At 32.3% G+C, this 13569-nt stretch overlaps 1 protein-coding gene across 1 annotated transcript; it reads left to right on the top strand.

Moving 5' to 3' along the window:
* Nucleotides 1–563: 563 nt before the first annotated feature.
* LOC129287273 (uncharacterized) lies at nucleotides 564–4712 on the top strand. Its single transcript, XM_054923482.1, has 6 exons — nucleotides 564–1189; nucleotides 2598–2753; nucleotides 2844–2957; nucleotides 3027–3071; nucleotides 3169–3749; nucleotides 3850–4712. Exons 1-6 carry the CDS (start codon nucleotides 577–579, stop codon nucleotides 4507–4509), a joined length of 2169 nt encoding a protein of 722 aa, XP_054779457.1. The 5' UTR covers nucleotides 564–576; the 3' UTR covers nucleotides 4510–4712.
* Nucleotides 4713–13569: the final 8857 nt, after the last annotated feature.

A 13569-nucleotide genomic window follows, 5' to 3' on the forward strand; every position in this document is an offset into this window, starting at 1 on the left:
TTCAAAAGAAACAAAATTCAATTAGACGATGACGTAATGATATTTAAAATAGAAATTAAATTAGAAAATATTAGCTTGGATACAGGAAAATAATTATACTGAATTTAACATAAAAATATAGAAACAAATAACACAATTCAATGATTATTTTTTTCATTTTTATTATTTTGCTGCTGTTAATTTCCAAGAAGATTATTAACTAAATGTTGAAGTATTTTACTTTTAAAGTATATATATTTAATAGAGATAAAATTAAAATTTTATTGAATTTTTAGATATAGCTAATAAGATTTAAAATCTTCCAAGATTTTGATAAAATATGTTGGAAGTAAGTAATAAATAAGATGGGAGGAAGTGTAATGTTATTCAGTTTTGAAATGTGTTGATTCTGAATTTTACAATAAATTCTATTTCCAATTTCTTTTACATAAATAATTATTTTTTTAAAGGAAAAAAATACTGCCTAGTGAGAAAGCTTGTGAGACATCCCTCGCTGTCACTGTATATATAATTAGATATAAACACCCACAAACACAGATTGAGCACAAGCGATAGTAGTGCGTGCGTGATAGGAAAATGGGAAAGAAGAGTACTTCTGAAATTAAGATAGAGGGAGAGACCTCTCTGTTCAGCGAGAGAATAAGAAGAGCTCAGAAAGCTTCCAGGTCTGGAAACTGGAGAGCCTTCAAGGAAATCTTCCAAGAAGACAAGAAAGATCTGCTTAAGGATTTAGACTTGTTCAAGAACACCGCCATTAACGTAGCAACTCGCTCCGATAGTCCACAGCTCTTGAAGGAGTTGCTGGAAATGCTTTCAGAACAGGAACGGTGGGTTGCCTTCACGAAGAAGTCCTGTGAAGGTAACACTCTCCTTCATGAAATCGCCCTGATTTGCAAGGTGGTGGAGATGGCAGACGTCGTACTTGACTTTGAAAAGAAGATGCCGTGGCCATTGCCGGAGGCGGCGGCTGAGGAGGAGGAGGAGGAGGAGGAAAAGGGAAGGCCATTGCTGGAGAGGAAAAACTCGAAAGGAGAAACGCCACTGTTCAGGGCAGCAAAATATGGGAACCTGAAGATGGTGATCCAATTGGCTAAAGCAGCAGCAGCTCAGCCTCAGAGTGATATGAAAATTCATCTTCGTAGCGATACTCGGACCATTCTTCATGCTAGCATCAATGTCCAATCTTTTGGTAACTATCTTTCTCTTTACAGCACTTGTTACTATTATACAAATCTCGTTGTATATACTACTTGATATATATACACACACATATTCCTTCTTTTCGTTAAAAAATGTGAAACATTTTTAATTGAATCTTATCTCCTTAATAAAGTAGTTACCTATTTTTTAACTAACTCTGTTTTTTTCATATTTACCCTTATTAAACACCCTACAATAAATATAAAGTTATTATTAATAGGGGTACTTAAAAAAAAGATAATAATTACGTCTCAAAAGACTAAAAATGCTTTATATTTTTTAACATTCAACTCCTCAAAAAATACCTTATATTTTTTAACGGAGGGATTACTGGTATATCTTGATTTGTTTATTATGTTGTGAAATGTTAGTTAATCAAGGCTTTTGGCTGTATCATTTTAATTTGAATAATGTGGCTTCACTACATATCACTTTCTACCAATTTTCTATAGATCCAACTAAAAAAAATAAATAGATTTTAAACTAATAAAGCAGCATTTTTTTTTCTCTTTCCGCACCGAGAGAGAGAGAGATACATATTGATCTGTGAATAAGTTTTTTTAAAAAAAAATCCAAGGTTGTTTGTTCAATATATGTGTGTGTATGGGTATATGGATATATTTGTATAATTTTATAAAACATTATAGTTATATGAATAAAGTAAAAAAATTGTGCCTTTTCTATTTTTTAATTAATGGTGGTTCAGTGGTTCTTATATATGTTAAAATGTCAAATAAAAACAGAATATAATTACTATTTTGGCACAAGCATAAGTGGGGATTAAAGTATTGCATTGGCTTGTTGATTAAGAGATTCCTTAGCTCACTTAGGAGAGAATCTTATTACTTGACCCCACACTGAGATCCTCCTAATGTAGATTCTATTCCTGGGCAAAAGTGTCGCGGATGTACTGAGAGTGAAAATGTGTTGTGTATTATACTTCCTCCTTTTTAAATTATAAGATATTTTTAAATAACATCTTATATATCAATAAATTTAATTAAATACACTTTAACAATTTTATTTTATAAAATAAAATATAAATTTTTAAAAATACTCTTTATTTAATAACCTTAAATCTACATTTAATTAGTATTAAATAATAAGAGAGAACGGGTGATATTAAAATAAATCTATTTAATAAAATATCAGTCATCTCAAAGTGTCTTATATCTTAAAATGATAAATCTCTCTCAAAAATGTCTTATAATTTGAGACGAAGGGAGTATAAAATACAAGAAATCAGCAATATGTGCACTACTAATGACTAGTTAATTTTTATGCTTTTTTTATGAGGGTTTTTATGCATTTTATTTTCACTGTAACGACGCGTACACACAGATATATATATATATATATATATATATATAATTTTGATGAAATTCATGTGAGTGCAGATGTAGCTCTTTGGATAATACTGAGGATGGATGGGACCAGTCTAGTGACGGAGCGAAATAAAAATGGGTTGACGTGTCTTCAGCTTCTCGCTAGAATGCCTACTGCTTTTCGAAGCCACTACCAAATGACATCCCTCTCCAACCTCATCTATAATTGTACTCTCTCTCTCTCTCTCTCTCTCTCTCTGTGTTGTGAATGCAAACGAGTGCGGATGGTAATTTAGATGATGATGTGTGCGCGTGCAGTGCTTCCGGATGAAAGATATGAAATTGAAGGTTACGATAGCTTTGAGTTGTTTAGGCCTTCGAGTACAGACCTAGAAACTGGCCACCAACATGATGCCAAGCCGCCAACCTCAGGTACTAATATTTGATCATGAACGCAAATAATATTTGAATTATATTTGAGAATATTTAACTGATATGCAGGTCTTTCAAGGATCAACTACGCTGCTTGGAAATATCTAGCTAAAGGTACCAACATTTACATTGTTCAAAAATCCACACACACGCTCACATTTGAATAAAAGTAATACAATTATCTGAATGCTTGACCAATATGAACAAGCAGTATTCTTGGGGATTGATTCTGTCTGGAAAAGAAAGAAGCGTCATCAGCTAGCAGAGCGTCTGGCGAAGTTTCTGGTAAAGAATGACTACTCGTGGCAGGCATCTTACAATCATATTAAGAAAACACTCGTCATATTGCCATCTGTCGTTTACAATGTAGCCAAAAGAAAAAAACAAGTAGAACGGAAGGAAGAGAAGAGGCAAGAGAGAGAGGACGCTGATGATGATGACCAAGATCCTGACAAACAAGAAAAGAAACACCATTATGATAATCACACGCCATTGCTGGTAGCTGCTAGCAATGGGATTATAGAAATCGTCGAACTGTTCCTTGAAGAGCATCCAGAGTCAGTGAATCACGTTAGTGAAGATGAGCAAAACATACTGCACATGGCCGTCAAGCATCGTCAGTTAGAAATCTTCAAACTGCTCAAGAAAAACCCATCGTTTGACACATTGGTTACTCGAATCTCTCGAGAGAATCGCACCGTGTTGCACCAAGTTGCGAGGATGGATTATTACAGAGCAGCGCACCTTGCTGGTTCAGCTTTCCAACTTCAAGATGAATTAAAGTGGTATAAAGTAAGCACTCAATTCTAGCAAGCTCTTGTTCATCCATACTTGATATTATTCGCAAACCACCTGAAAATAATATTTTGTTGTGTGTGTGTGTGATGTGCAGCGAGTGGAAGAAGTTGTTCCGAGACATCAACATTTGCATTGTGACCATATGAGACTTACAGCGGGAGATGTTCTGGACATAGAGCATGATCAGATGCTTGCAGACGCACAATCATGGATAAAGCAAACCGCCGAGTCTTGCTCAACCGTATCGGTCCTTGTAGCCACAGTTGTCTTTGCAGCGGCCTACACCATCCCTGGCGGGAGTGAGGGTGGCACGCCGGTGTTCCTCAGATCGCCGGTGTTCATCTTCTTCACCGTCATGGATGTCGTGGCGCTCGCCTTTTCTCTGGCTTCGGTGGTCATGTTTCTTTCCATCCTGACGTCCCCATTTGAGCTATGGGATTTTCACAAGTCTCTGCCACGTAAACTGAATATAGGGTTTGCTTTTCTGTTTTGCTCGCTGACCACCACAATGCTTGCTTTTAGTGCAACGATTTTGCTCACTATAAAGTTGCAGTGGAAGCACTGGACTTCGACTTTGGTTTATAGTGCAGCGTTCTTTCCTGTGACCATATTTGGCTTGATCGAATTCCCACTTTATATGATGCTTCCGAGCCTGTTCTTCAAGGTATATAAGAAGACCATGAAGGTGATTCCAATTGATAGAGCCGTCAAACGTTGTTACTGTAGAAGGGTTCAGAGAGCAACGTATTTGTAAGACAACAGTACTTTGTGCAAATTTCAAATCGAAGGTGTGTTGATTTGTTTTTCTGCAGTGTGTTTTTTTTGTGTGTGGGGGGGTGAGAGAGAGAGAGGAGTTGGTATGCATGTGAGGAAGCCATGTCGTTGGTGTGTTATATTATTCTTAAATAATACAAGCGAATGCTGAATTTGGATATATTCGATAACAAGAAGATTGTAATGAACAACGTTAGATTTCTTTTAATTATTTCATTCTCCTATATCTATTCATCACAAGACATTACTCACTTTCATCTGTTTCAATTTTTTTTTCATTTTATACCTGTTTCAAAAATCCAATGTAACATTTATTAATTATTTATTAATTATTTTTAATCTCATACTAGCACTTTTTACTAAAAAAAGCAAATCCCATTATTATGTTATTTATATTTCTTAATATATGTGCGTGTCCTTTTTTTTTAAAGAGGTTTCCCGATAGCAAGGATATCTCCCTGCAATACTAAACGCAATGCATATTAGCGTTGATGAGGCCTCCCAGGAGGAAGAGAGACAAGATAAGGGGAGAGAGGTTTTTTAAAATTAAAATAAAAGAAAACATGAAGAAGTAAGAGGCAATTAAGTTCAAATATATCAAACGTATACACACTCACTGTTCATTTCAAATAAGCCCTCCAAGAGGTCTGGTTGACCACACATGATGAGCAATATAGATGGTATAGATTAATATATTTTTATTTTATTTTATTTTTTATTATATAATTATTGAAATAAAAATTATAAAAAATTAACAAATTTATTTTATTATCAACGTAGATAATATAGATTTAATCTTATAGCTTAATTTAACATTAAAAGTTTTTAGAGTTTTTATAAATTAACTATTCATAATTGCTATGAACAGTCAAGTTTTAAAATTTTAACTGCAGCTTTTTTCCAATTTTTTAAGTGGCAGTTTAGATATTATCTTTATTTTTAATATTATTACTAAAATAAAAAATTTAAAAAAATTTAATGTTAAATTTAAACTGTTCTATGTACATCTGAACACTAAATTTAAAAAATTATAAAAAAATATTATTAAATTGGATAATTATAATATTTTTTTCATCAAAATAAAAATTGAATTGTTCAAATTAAATCTATATTATCCAAATGGCTAAAAAGAAAGATTTATTAAAATTTATATATTTTTTAATAAATATTAAATAAAAATAAAATAAAACGGTTTAGGTTACTTATCATATAATGAGCATCGAAACCATTTCCTCATAGAGTCATGTTGATCATATTACTTAAACCATATACCCATATTTTCGAGATGGAGATAGTAATATCTATATTTATATATATTCGAGTCTTAACTTCATATATACTACTCACGAAGTCTCTTTGGAAGAAAAGCAAAGACAGAATATCGATATAGAGGTCGTTTAGTTCTTGGGAGGTGTGACCCTCGTGGTAGGTGCTAAAGAAAAAAGTTCTGCATACAGAAGATATATAATAAAGAATTGAAATGGAAGCAAAGGAAAAAAAAGTTATGGACATGGAAGATTACTAAAGAAGAAAACAAAAATCAAATGACTATACATATCACTCACCGTTGCAAGTGGATTGGTATAAAGTAATCAAGTAACCAACTAATAACTTTTTAGTATAAATGAATAAGCTCCCGATCGAAATATGAATAGTATAATTAGCGCTTTAGTGTTCAACAAAACCAGTTCTTGTTGAATGTTTCTTTAAACTGATGAATACATAAGATAATATTTCTTGTGATTGTTTTTTCCCCATTCTCCCACTCCCCCTGCGTTATTATATGACAAAAAAAATTATTTACAGTTAGATTTCTTTTGATTATTTCATTCTCCTAATCCCCTTACATGCTATATTTTATATATGTTCATCTCAAATAATAACAACATTACGAACTGTCCTTTCTTTCATTTTTTTTTCATTTTACCTCTCTTAAAAAATTTAATGACTCTCTTGTTTTTTTCATAACATCTAATTACTAGCCCCTTTACCAAATCCAACTCCCATTACTATGTTAACTATACTCCCTCCGTTTCTATATATAAAAAAAATTGTATCACGTAATTTAAAAAAATTAGTTAATCATCATAATTATGTCTAAAAATAAAAAAATTAAATTAAAATATCTTATGTTAATCAATATAAACATACATTAATTATTTTTTATTAATATAAATTATGAAGGGCGATTTAAAAAATGTGTAATAAATGTTTATTAAAATATGTGATTTTGCTTATAAAAAAGCAAGTAAAAAGTGATAGTTTCTCTTATAAATAGAAGCGGAGAGAGTATTTCTTAATTTGTAAGGCATGTACATGCTTTAATATATCTACATTTTAAGATGGAGGTGTAATGTTAGAAAAGTTAATCCATAAGTCCCTCTAGTAGTTTTCATTTATTTTGAATTAAATCCTTATAGTTTAATTTTTTTAATCAAACCTTTATAATTTGATTGATAAAACATATCAGTCTTTGAATATTAAAATTATCAATTAATGGTCAACTTTTGCCAAAAAAAATACTTTTAAAATTTATAGAAAAATTGATTTAATATTTTTAGCCAAAAAAATAAAAGGAAAATTTGATTTAATATAATATTTATATTTTTATTAACTTTTTATGAAAATTCCATATATATATTTATTTAGAAAACATAATCTAATTATATAATTTTTGACTAATAAAAATCATGAAATAAAAATTACAAGATTTGTTCCTTATAATTAATTACCTATCTTTCGATTTTAACTTCGGGTGGCACTAACCATTGACGAGGCCTCTAGCCTCTAGGCAACAAGTGCTGTAAATGGAGCTAAGAATACAAGCGAGTTTAGCTCTTAAGAGCCGGAGTCCTAAAGCCTGGTTCTTTATTTTAAATCTCATTTCTCAAGCTCGGCCCTTATGTGAAGGGCTCAGGGCCGGGCCCACAAGTTTTTTTTCAAAAAATAAAAAAATTAAAATAAAATTAAGCATTATAAATTAATTGAAATATTCTAAAATTAAAAAATTAAAATTCTCATAATTTTTTAGAAATTAATCAACACACATTTAGAAGTCTAGTAATAAAATTTAAATCTTGGTTAAAAAATAGTTCATTTTTTATAAAATATACAAATATAATAATTATAGAAAAATGAAAAATATCAAAAATTTTATACTACACATTGATATTTATTAAATTAATTTTAGAATAAATTAAAATTAATAATAATATAATGTGTGTAGGATCAGGTGAGCAAGTAATTGGTTTCAAATATATGTTCCATCAAAAATAATAATAATAATAATAATAATAATAATAATAATAATATAATAGGATTTAAAGGGTCACCCGAGTCCTTTTTTACAGGACTTATCAGGGCCAAGCCCTTAAACCTGATTACTTTAAAAAAATTCATTTTCAAAGCCCAAAACCTTATTTAAACAGGACCTCTAAGCCTGATCTTTCAGGCTCGACCCTTATTTTTAGCTCTAGCTGTGAAGTGGAAGGCTTTTTTGTTTTATAATAGTGAAGTTAGAAAAGTTTAGGCAGATATACACGATTGGCCTGAAAAATAGATGCACACGCGACACGATCACTATTAAATGTTTAATCTCAAATAGGCCCTGAGAGATAGATTAGTGGCATTAATCAAACTATATGGGCCACCTAAAGCCCAAAATTTAGGTCCTCAGCACAGACGACCAAGCACATTTGCATCTTAGCTGAAAAAATTGAATTTCTCAATATTACCCAGGCCCAAAAAATGAAACAAACAAAACACATTTCCTTTAAAGGTTCTTTTAACTTTTTTTTAAGGTTCTTTTATTTTTTTTTAAGGTACCGCCTCTCAAAGGTTAATAAATTAATTAAATAATTGATAATTCATTTCATTTAATTAACTTAATCATGACGATGTTGGCAAGCCCTTTAACTTGTATCTGGGAATGAACCTTTCATTTCCTTGTTGGTAATGGATTTTTTTTAATGTTAACACTGATTATATGGCAACATTCATTATGTTCACACCTTAATTCTAACAACCATTGATACTTATGCATTATGTGGTGCTAAATTAAAAGGCAGAAGGCAGTGTCTTTTCAATTTTTAACTTTTTTGCTTTTTGCAGGCAAAGAATATAAATATATATATATATCGATGCAACATCACTTTAGAATATATTAGAGAACATATGCCAACTCTTTTTTTTTTTTTCAAGAGGACATATGCTCTTTAAAAAAAATACTAGAGGGTGGACACACTCCAATAGAAGACTCTTTTATGATTCTCAAAGGGTTTTAACCCCTAAAGTTCTAACTCGAGGAGCAATAGAGAGAGAGAGAGAGAACAAAATGATAGAAAAGAGTGGTGAAAAAGAGATAGAGGGTGGGAGCATGTTCAGCAAGACAATGAGAAAAGCTCAAAATGCATACTGGGCTGCAGATTGGGAAGCCTTCAGAAAAATCTTTGAGCAAGACCCGAGAGAATTACTTAAGGATTTTGACTTGTTCGAGAACACTGCTATCAGTGTCACAATTCGCAGAGCGCTGATCCCAATCTCTTGACGACTTTGCTTGAAATGCTCTCCGAAGAAGAAAGGTGGCTTGCCCTCACCAAGCCCAACTGTCGAGGCAACATATTCTTTACAGTATCGCCTTGCGAAGAAGATTGTCTGTACAAATGGTAGATGTTATACGTGAGTTCGAAGACAAGTCACTAGCGGTGAAGAAGGAAAACACAGAGCCAATATTACTGGAGAGGAAAAACAAAAGAGGCGAGACACCACTGTTCAGGGTTGCTACGTATGGTAACCTCAAGATGCTTAAGCATTTATTCAGTAAACATATTGCAAAAGAGGTTCAGCCTCATTAGGATGACATCTTTCAAATTCATCAGTACAGTAATATCGAGACTGTTCTTCATGCTTGTGTTAATGCCAAACATTTTGGTATGTATCTATGTCATCACTACTATTATATTTTTTTCTTTGTATTTTAATTAAGATATATAGTTCGTACTTGTGCTTCAACTATATTGAGGATATATGACTGTATTCAGAAGTAGCTCTTTGGATAATCAGGAGAATGAATGGGATAAAGCTAGCTCAAGAGCACAATGAAAGGAACCTCACATGTCTTCAGCTTCTTGCTAGCTTGCCTGAAGCTTTTCGGAGCCACTACCCTATGGGAGCCCTCAAGAACCTCTTTTATTATTGTACTCTCTCTCTACATTCTTTTTACTTCATAACTGTCTATCTTCATTTCTCACAACTCTGCTTTTATGTGACTTGGATAGACAGGGCTTCCCAATGAAAGATACCAAATAATTGAAGATTGTGATAGCTTTGAGTCATATGGTCATCGCTTAGACATAGAAACTGGCCTATATGAGAGTGCCAAGCCGCCCACTTTAGGTGCTTCTTTGTTTCAAAAATGTTAAATTCATGGGCTCTTTTTTATGATCAAAATACTATCTATATATATTGTCTGAGAATTAGTACATGACTGGCTTGCAGCGGGTTATCTTTCAAGAATCAACTACGTTGTTTGGAAAAGTCTAGCTAGAGGTGAGAACATATGTTTCAAAAATTAATACACACATATATACACATTTAATCCCAATATATTGACATGATGAATTAGTGATATTGAAGCAGTATTCATGGGGATTGAATCTCTCTGGAAAGTTAAGAGGAAGCATCAATTAGCAAAGCATTTGACGAAGTTTCTGGTAAAGCATGACTTCTCGTGGCAGGTCTCTTATAGTAGTCTTATAAGCAATTCACATGTTCGACTGCCACCTATTTTGTACAACGTCAAAAAAAGGAAACAACAATTGGAACGGAAGGAGGAAAAAAGAGATCTCCAAGGTAAAGATGAACAAAGCAAACACCAATATTATAGCACACCATTGTTTGTAGCAGCTAGTACAGGCATCGAAGAGATAGTAGACTTTTTCCTTAAAGAGCATCCAGTTTCTTTAAATTACATAGATGTAGATGGCTATAACATACTGCACATAGCAGTTAGGCATCGTCAGTTGAAAATCTTCAAGTTGCTAAAGAAAAATCCAATTTTTACTTCCTTGGTTTATCGAACTTCTATTGCAAATCGCACTGCATTGCACGAAGTTGCCAACATGGACTATTACAAAGGATCATCCTAACCCGGTGCAGCATTCAAACTACAAGATGAGCTCAAGTGGTATAAAGTATGTATTCTATGACTTCAATGCTTCTAGCTCTTTAGTTGAAATAATCCTTACCTGTTTAAAATAATATTTTATTATGTGTGTGATGTGCAACGAGTAGAAAGAGTTGTTCCTGATCACCTATACTTGCATTGTGACAATCAAACACTGACAGCAAATGATGTTTTGAACATGGAGCACCTTGACATGCTTCAACATGCTCGATCATGGATAAAGCAAACCGCCGAGTCTTGCTCTACAGTAGCGGTTCTTGTGGCTACTGTGGTTTTTGCCGCCGCTTACACCATCCCCGGTGGGATTACTAATAGTGGCTCGCCAGCGCTCCTCAATTCACCTGTGTTCATCTTCTTCACTGTCATGGACATCGTGGCGCTTGCCTTCTCCTTGGCTTCGGTGGTCATGTTTCTATCCATCCTCACATCACCGTTTGAGCTATGGGATTTTCACAAGCCTCTGCCACAAAAATTGAATATAGGATTTTCTTTTCTTTTCTTAGCACTGACCACCACAATGCTCGCTTTTTGTGCAACAATTTTGCTAACAATTAGGTTAGAGTGGAAGCAATGGACTTCAACTTTAGTGTATAGTGCTGCGTTCTTCCCTGTCACCATATTTGGCTTGATTGAGTTCCCACTTTATAAGAAGCTTCCCGGCTTTCTCCACATGACATGCAAGAAGGTTATGAAGGCTGTTAATCTAATTGCTCGATTATTCGGGATCAAGAAAGCAAAGAATTAGTAAGGCCACTGTATTTAGCACAAATTTTAGATGAAAGTATGTGTTAATTTGTGCTTTTCTACTAAATAAATGAATATCTATATGAGGAAGCCTTATGTGTGGTTGGTTTTTTCCTTTACTCTTAACACTATTATATGCGAGTTTCAAATACAACCTTTCTGTAACAAAACAGTCATCGAATACTTCTTTTATGTCTTTTGTAAATTATAATGAACAAATAATATTTATTGTGATTATTTCACACTTCACACAATTGAATTCCAACAACCATATATCGTGACATGTATTGCATGGTGCTGAAGTAAATTAATAAAAAAACAATAGAAGAAGGCTTTTTTTTTCCAATTTTCCACTTTTGTTTCTTGTAATTAAGCAATAAAGAATATATCACAGCACATACTTTGTCTAAATTAAGAATTTCATTTTGGTTTATTATCTGATCAAAATCGACTTACGTGGAAAGTGTTCTTTACATAGGCTGTAGAACCGGTATATAGAAAGTGGTGAATTTATGTATTTGTCTTTCAAAAAATAAATAATTACAAAATTCTATCAAATGATAAAATTGAAAAAAAAAAATCTTAATCTACTCCACAGCACCATAGAGAGCAGCCTCGTAGGCTTTACAACCTTAAAAGTTAGGAAGAGGGGTCTCTCTAATTTTTTTCTCTCCATTTCCCTCCATTTTCCATTGATACTCAATTTCCTTTTTTATTTTTTTTCATTTTACCTGTTTTAAAAATGTCAATGTGACCTTTATTAATAATTTTTTATTTATCTATAATATCATACTAGCCCTCCTGCCAAGGGCAGAACCCACAAAGAAATCAAGGAGGGGGTTTTTTTAAACATACATATATGTTGACCTTTATAAAGTAATCCTCCACTCATATATTATAAGATGTTGTCAATTATTACATTGAAATTAAGAAATGACAGTAAATTTATTAAACATGTTTTAAAATAAAAATATTTCTCAACCTTATTAAGTTGGAAGAAAAAGATGCACAGTATATAATGAATCAAAAAATTAAATTAACAACAGGAATAAAATTTTAAAAAAAATGTAATAAATAACTCTCAATATGTCTTATACTAACAATCAAATTAAAAATTAAAAATAACTTATATATTGGATAAGAAAGTATAGTATAATCATTCTGTAATATACATGGACAGATTATTTGTAAAAATATATAGTCTGTGCGTGTTTATGACATACAAGTGGGGTTAACCTAGTGTGAAAGGACGTTGAAAGTTTAGTGTATGCTAGCTTGGATGCTGTTTGTAGGGGTTTGGTCCCGTGTCCTGTCCCGTCCCAAAAGTTATCCCGTCCCGTTAAGAGTCGGGACGGGACCGGGACAAGATCGGGACATCCCGCCATCCCGATAAATGAAATAATATTAAAAAAAAATTTGAATAATAACGTTCATTAAAACTTTAAATTATATAATTTATTAAGTTTAAAATCAAAACAACACAAGCACATAAATAACAATAATTTAAAATTAATTATTGAATTATATAATCACAACTACATATTATAATAACAAATACAAGTGATCTTTATGCTATAAGATTAGCGACAATAGGCAAGTCAAACACAACATCAAATCATTGTTCTTTTACTTTAGTGAAGATCTACTAAGCTAATTACTCTTCTAAAAATAAGCAATAAATATGTTATAAATAAAAGTTATTAAATAGATAGATATAAGAATAAATTATATTAATATAATTAATATATTATAAAGAAAGATATCACCATGTTTACTCCATGCCATTAAAATTATCAATATAAAAAAACTTTAGTTTTAAATAAGAATTGCAAGTATTAAAATTATAATTGATATAATTAATATAAGTATAAATTATATTAATATAATTAATATATTTAAAATAAAAAATAATATATATAATATTCAGGATGGGACGGGACGTCCCGATAGTAATCCCGTGTCCCGTCCCGAACATCTTTCCTATCCCATCCCGATTATTTTTGGGTCGGGACAAGACCCATCCTGAAATGATCGGGATGATACCGGGCCAATCGGGATGGGTCCAGACTGAACACCCCTAGTTGTTTGCTCTTTTGCTGTATGCCTATCCTA

The sequence above is a fragment of the Prosopis cineraria genome, unplaced genomic scaffold (genome assembly GCF_029017545.1).
Source record: "Prosopis cineraria cultivar Desert tree isolate PC_DT_omini unplaced genomic scaffold, ASM2901754v1 PC11, whole genome shotgun sequence".
Lineage (NCBI taxonomy): Eukaryota > Viridiplantae > Streptophyta > Magnoliopsida > Fabales > Fabaceae > Prosopis > Prosopis cineraria.

What these genes read in the sequence shown, in the direction of transcription:
- LOC129287273 (XM_054923482.1), top strand. Translation starts at nt 577, where the DNA reads ATGGGAAAGAAGAGTACTTCTGAAATTAAGATAGAGGGAGAGACCTCT. An exon ending in CATCAATGTCCAATCTTTTG is followed by an intron (nt 1,190 to 2,597) that starts GTAACTATCTTT and finishes ATGTGAGTGCAG; the next exon opens with ATGTAGCTCTTTGGATAATA. An exon ending in CTCCAACCTCATCTATAATT is followed by an intron (nt 2,754 to 2,843) that starts GTACTCTCTCTC and finishes GTGCGCGTGCAG; the next exon opens with TGCTTCCGGATGAAAGATAT.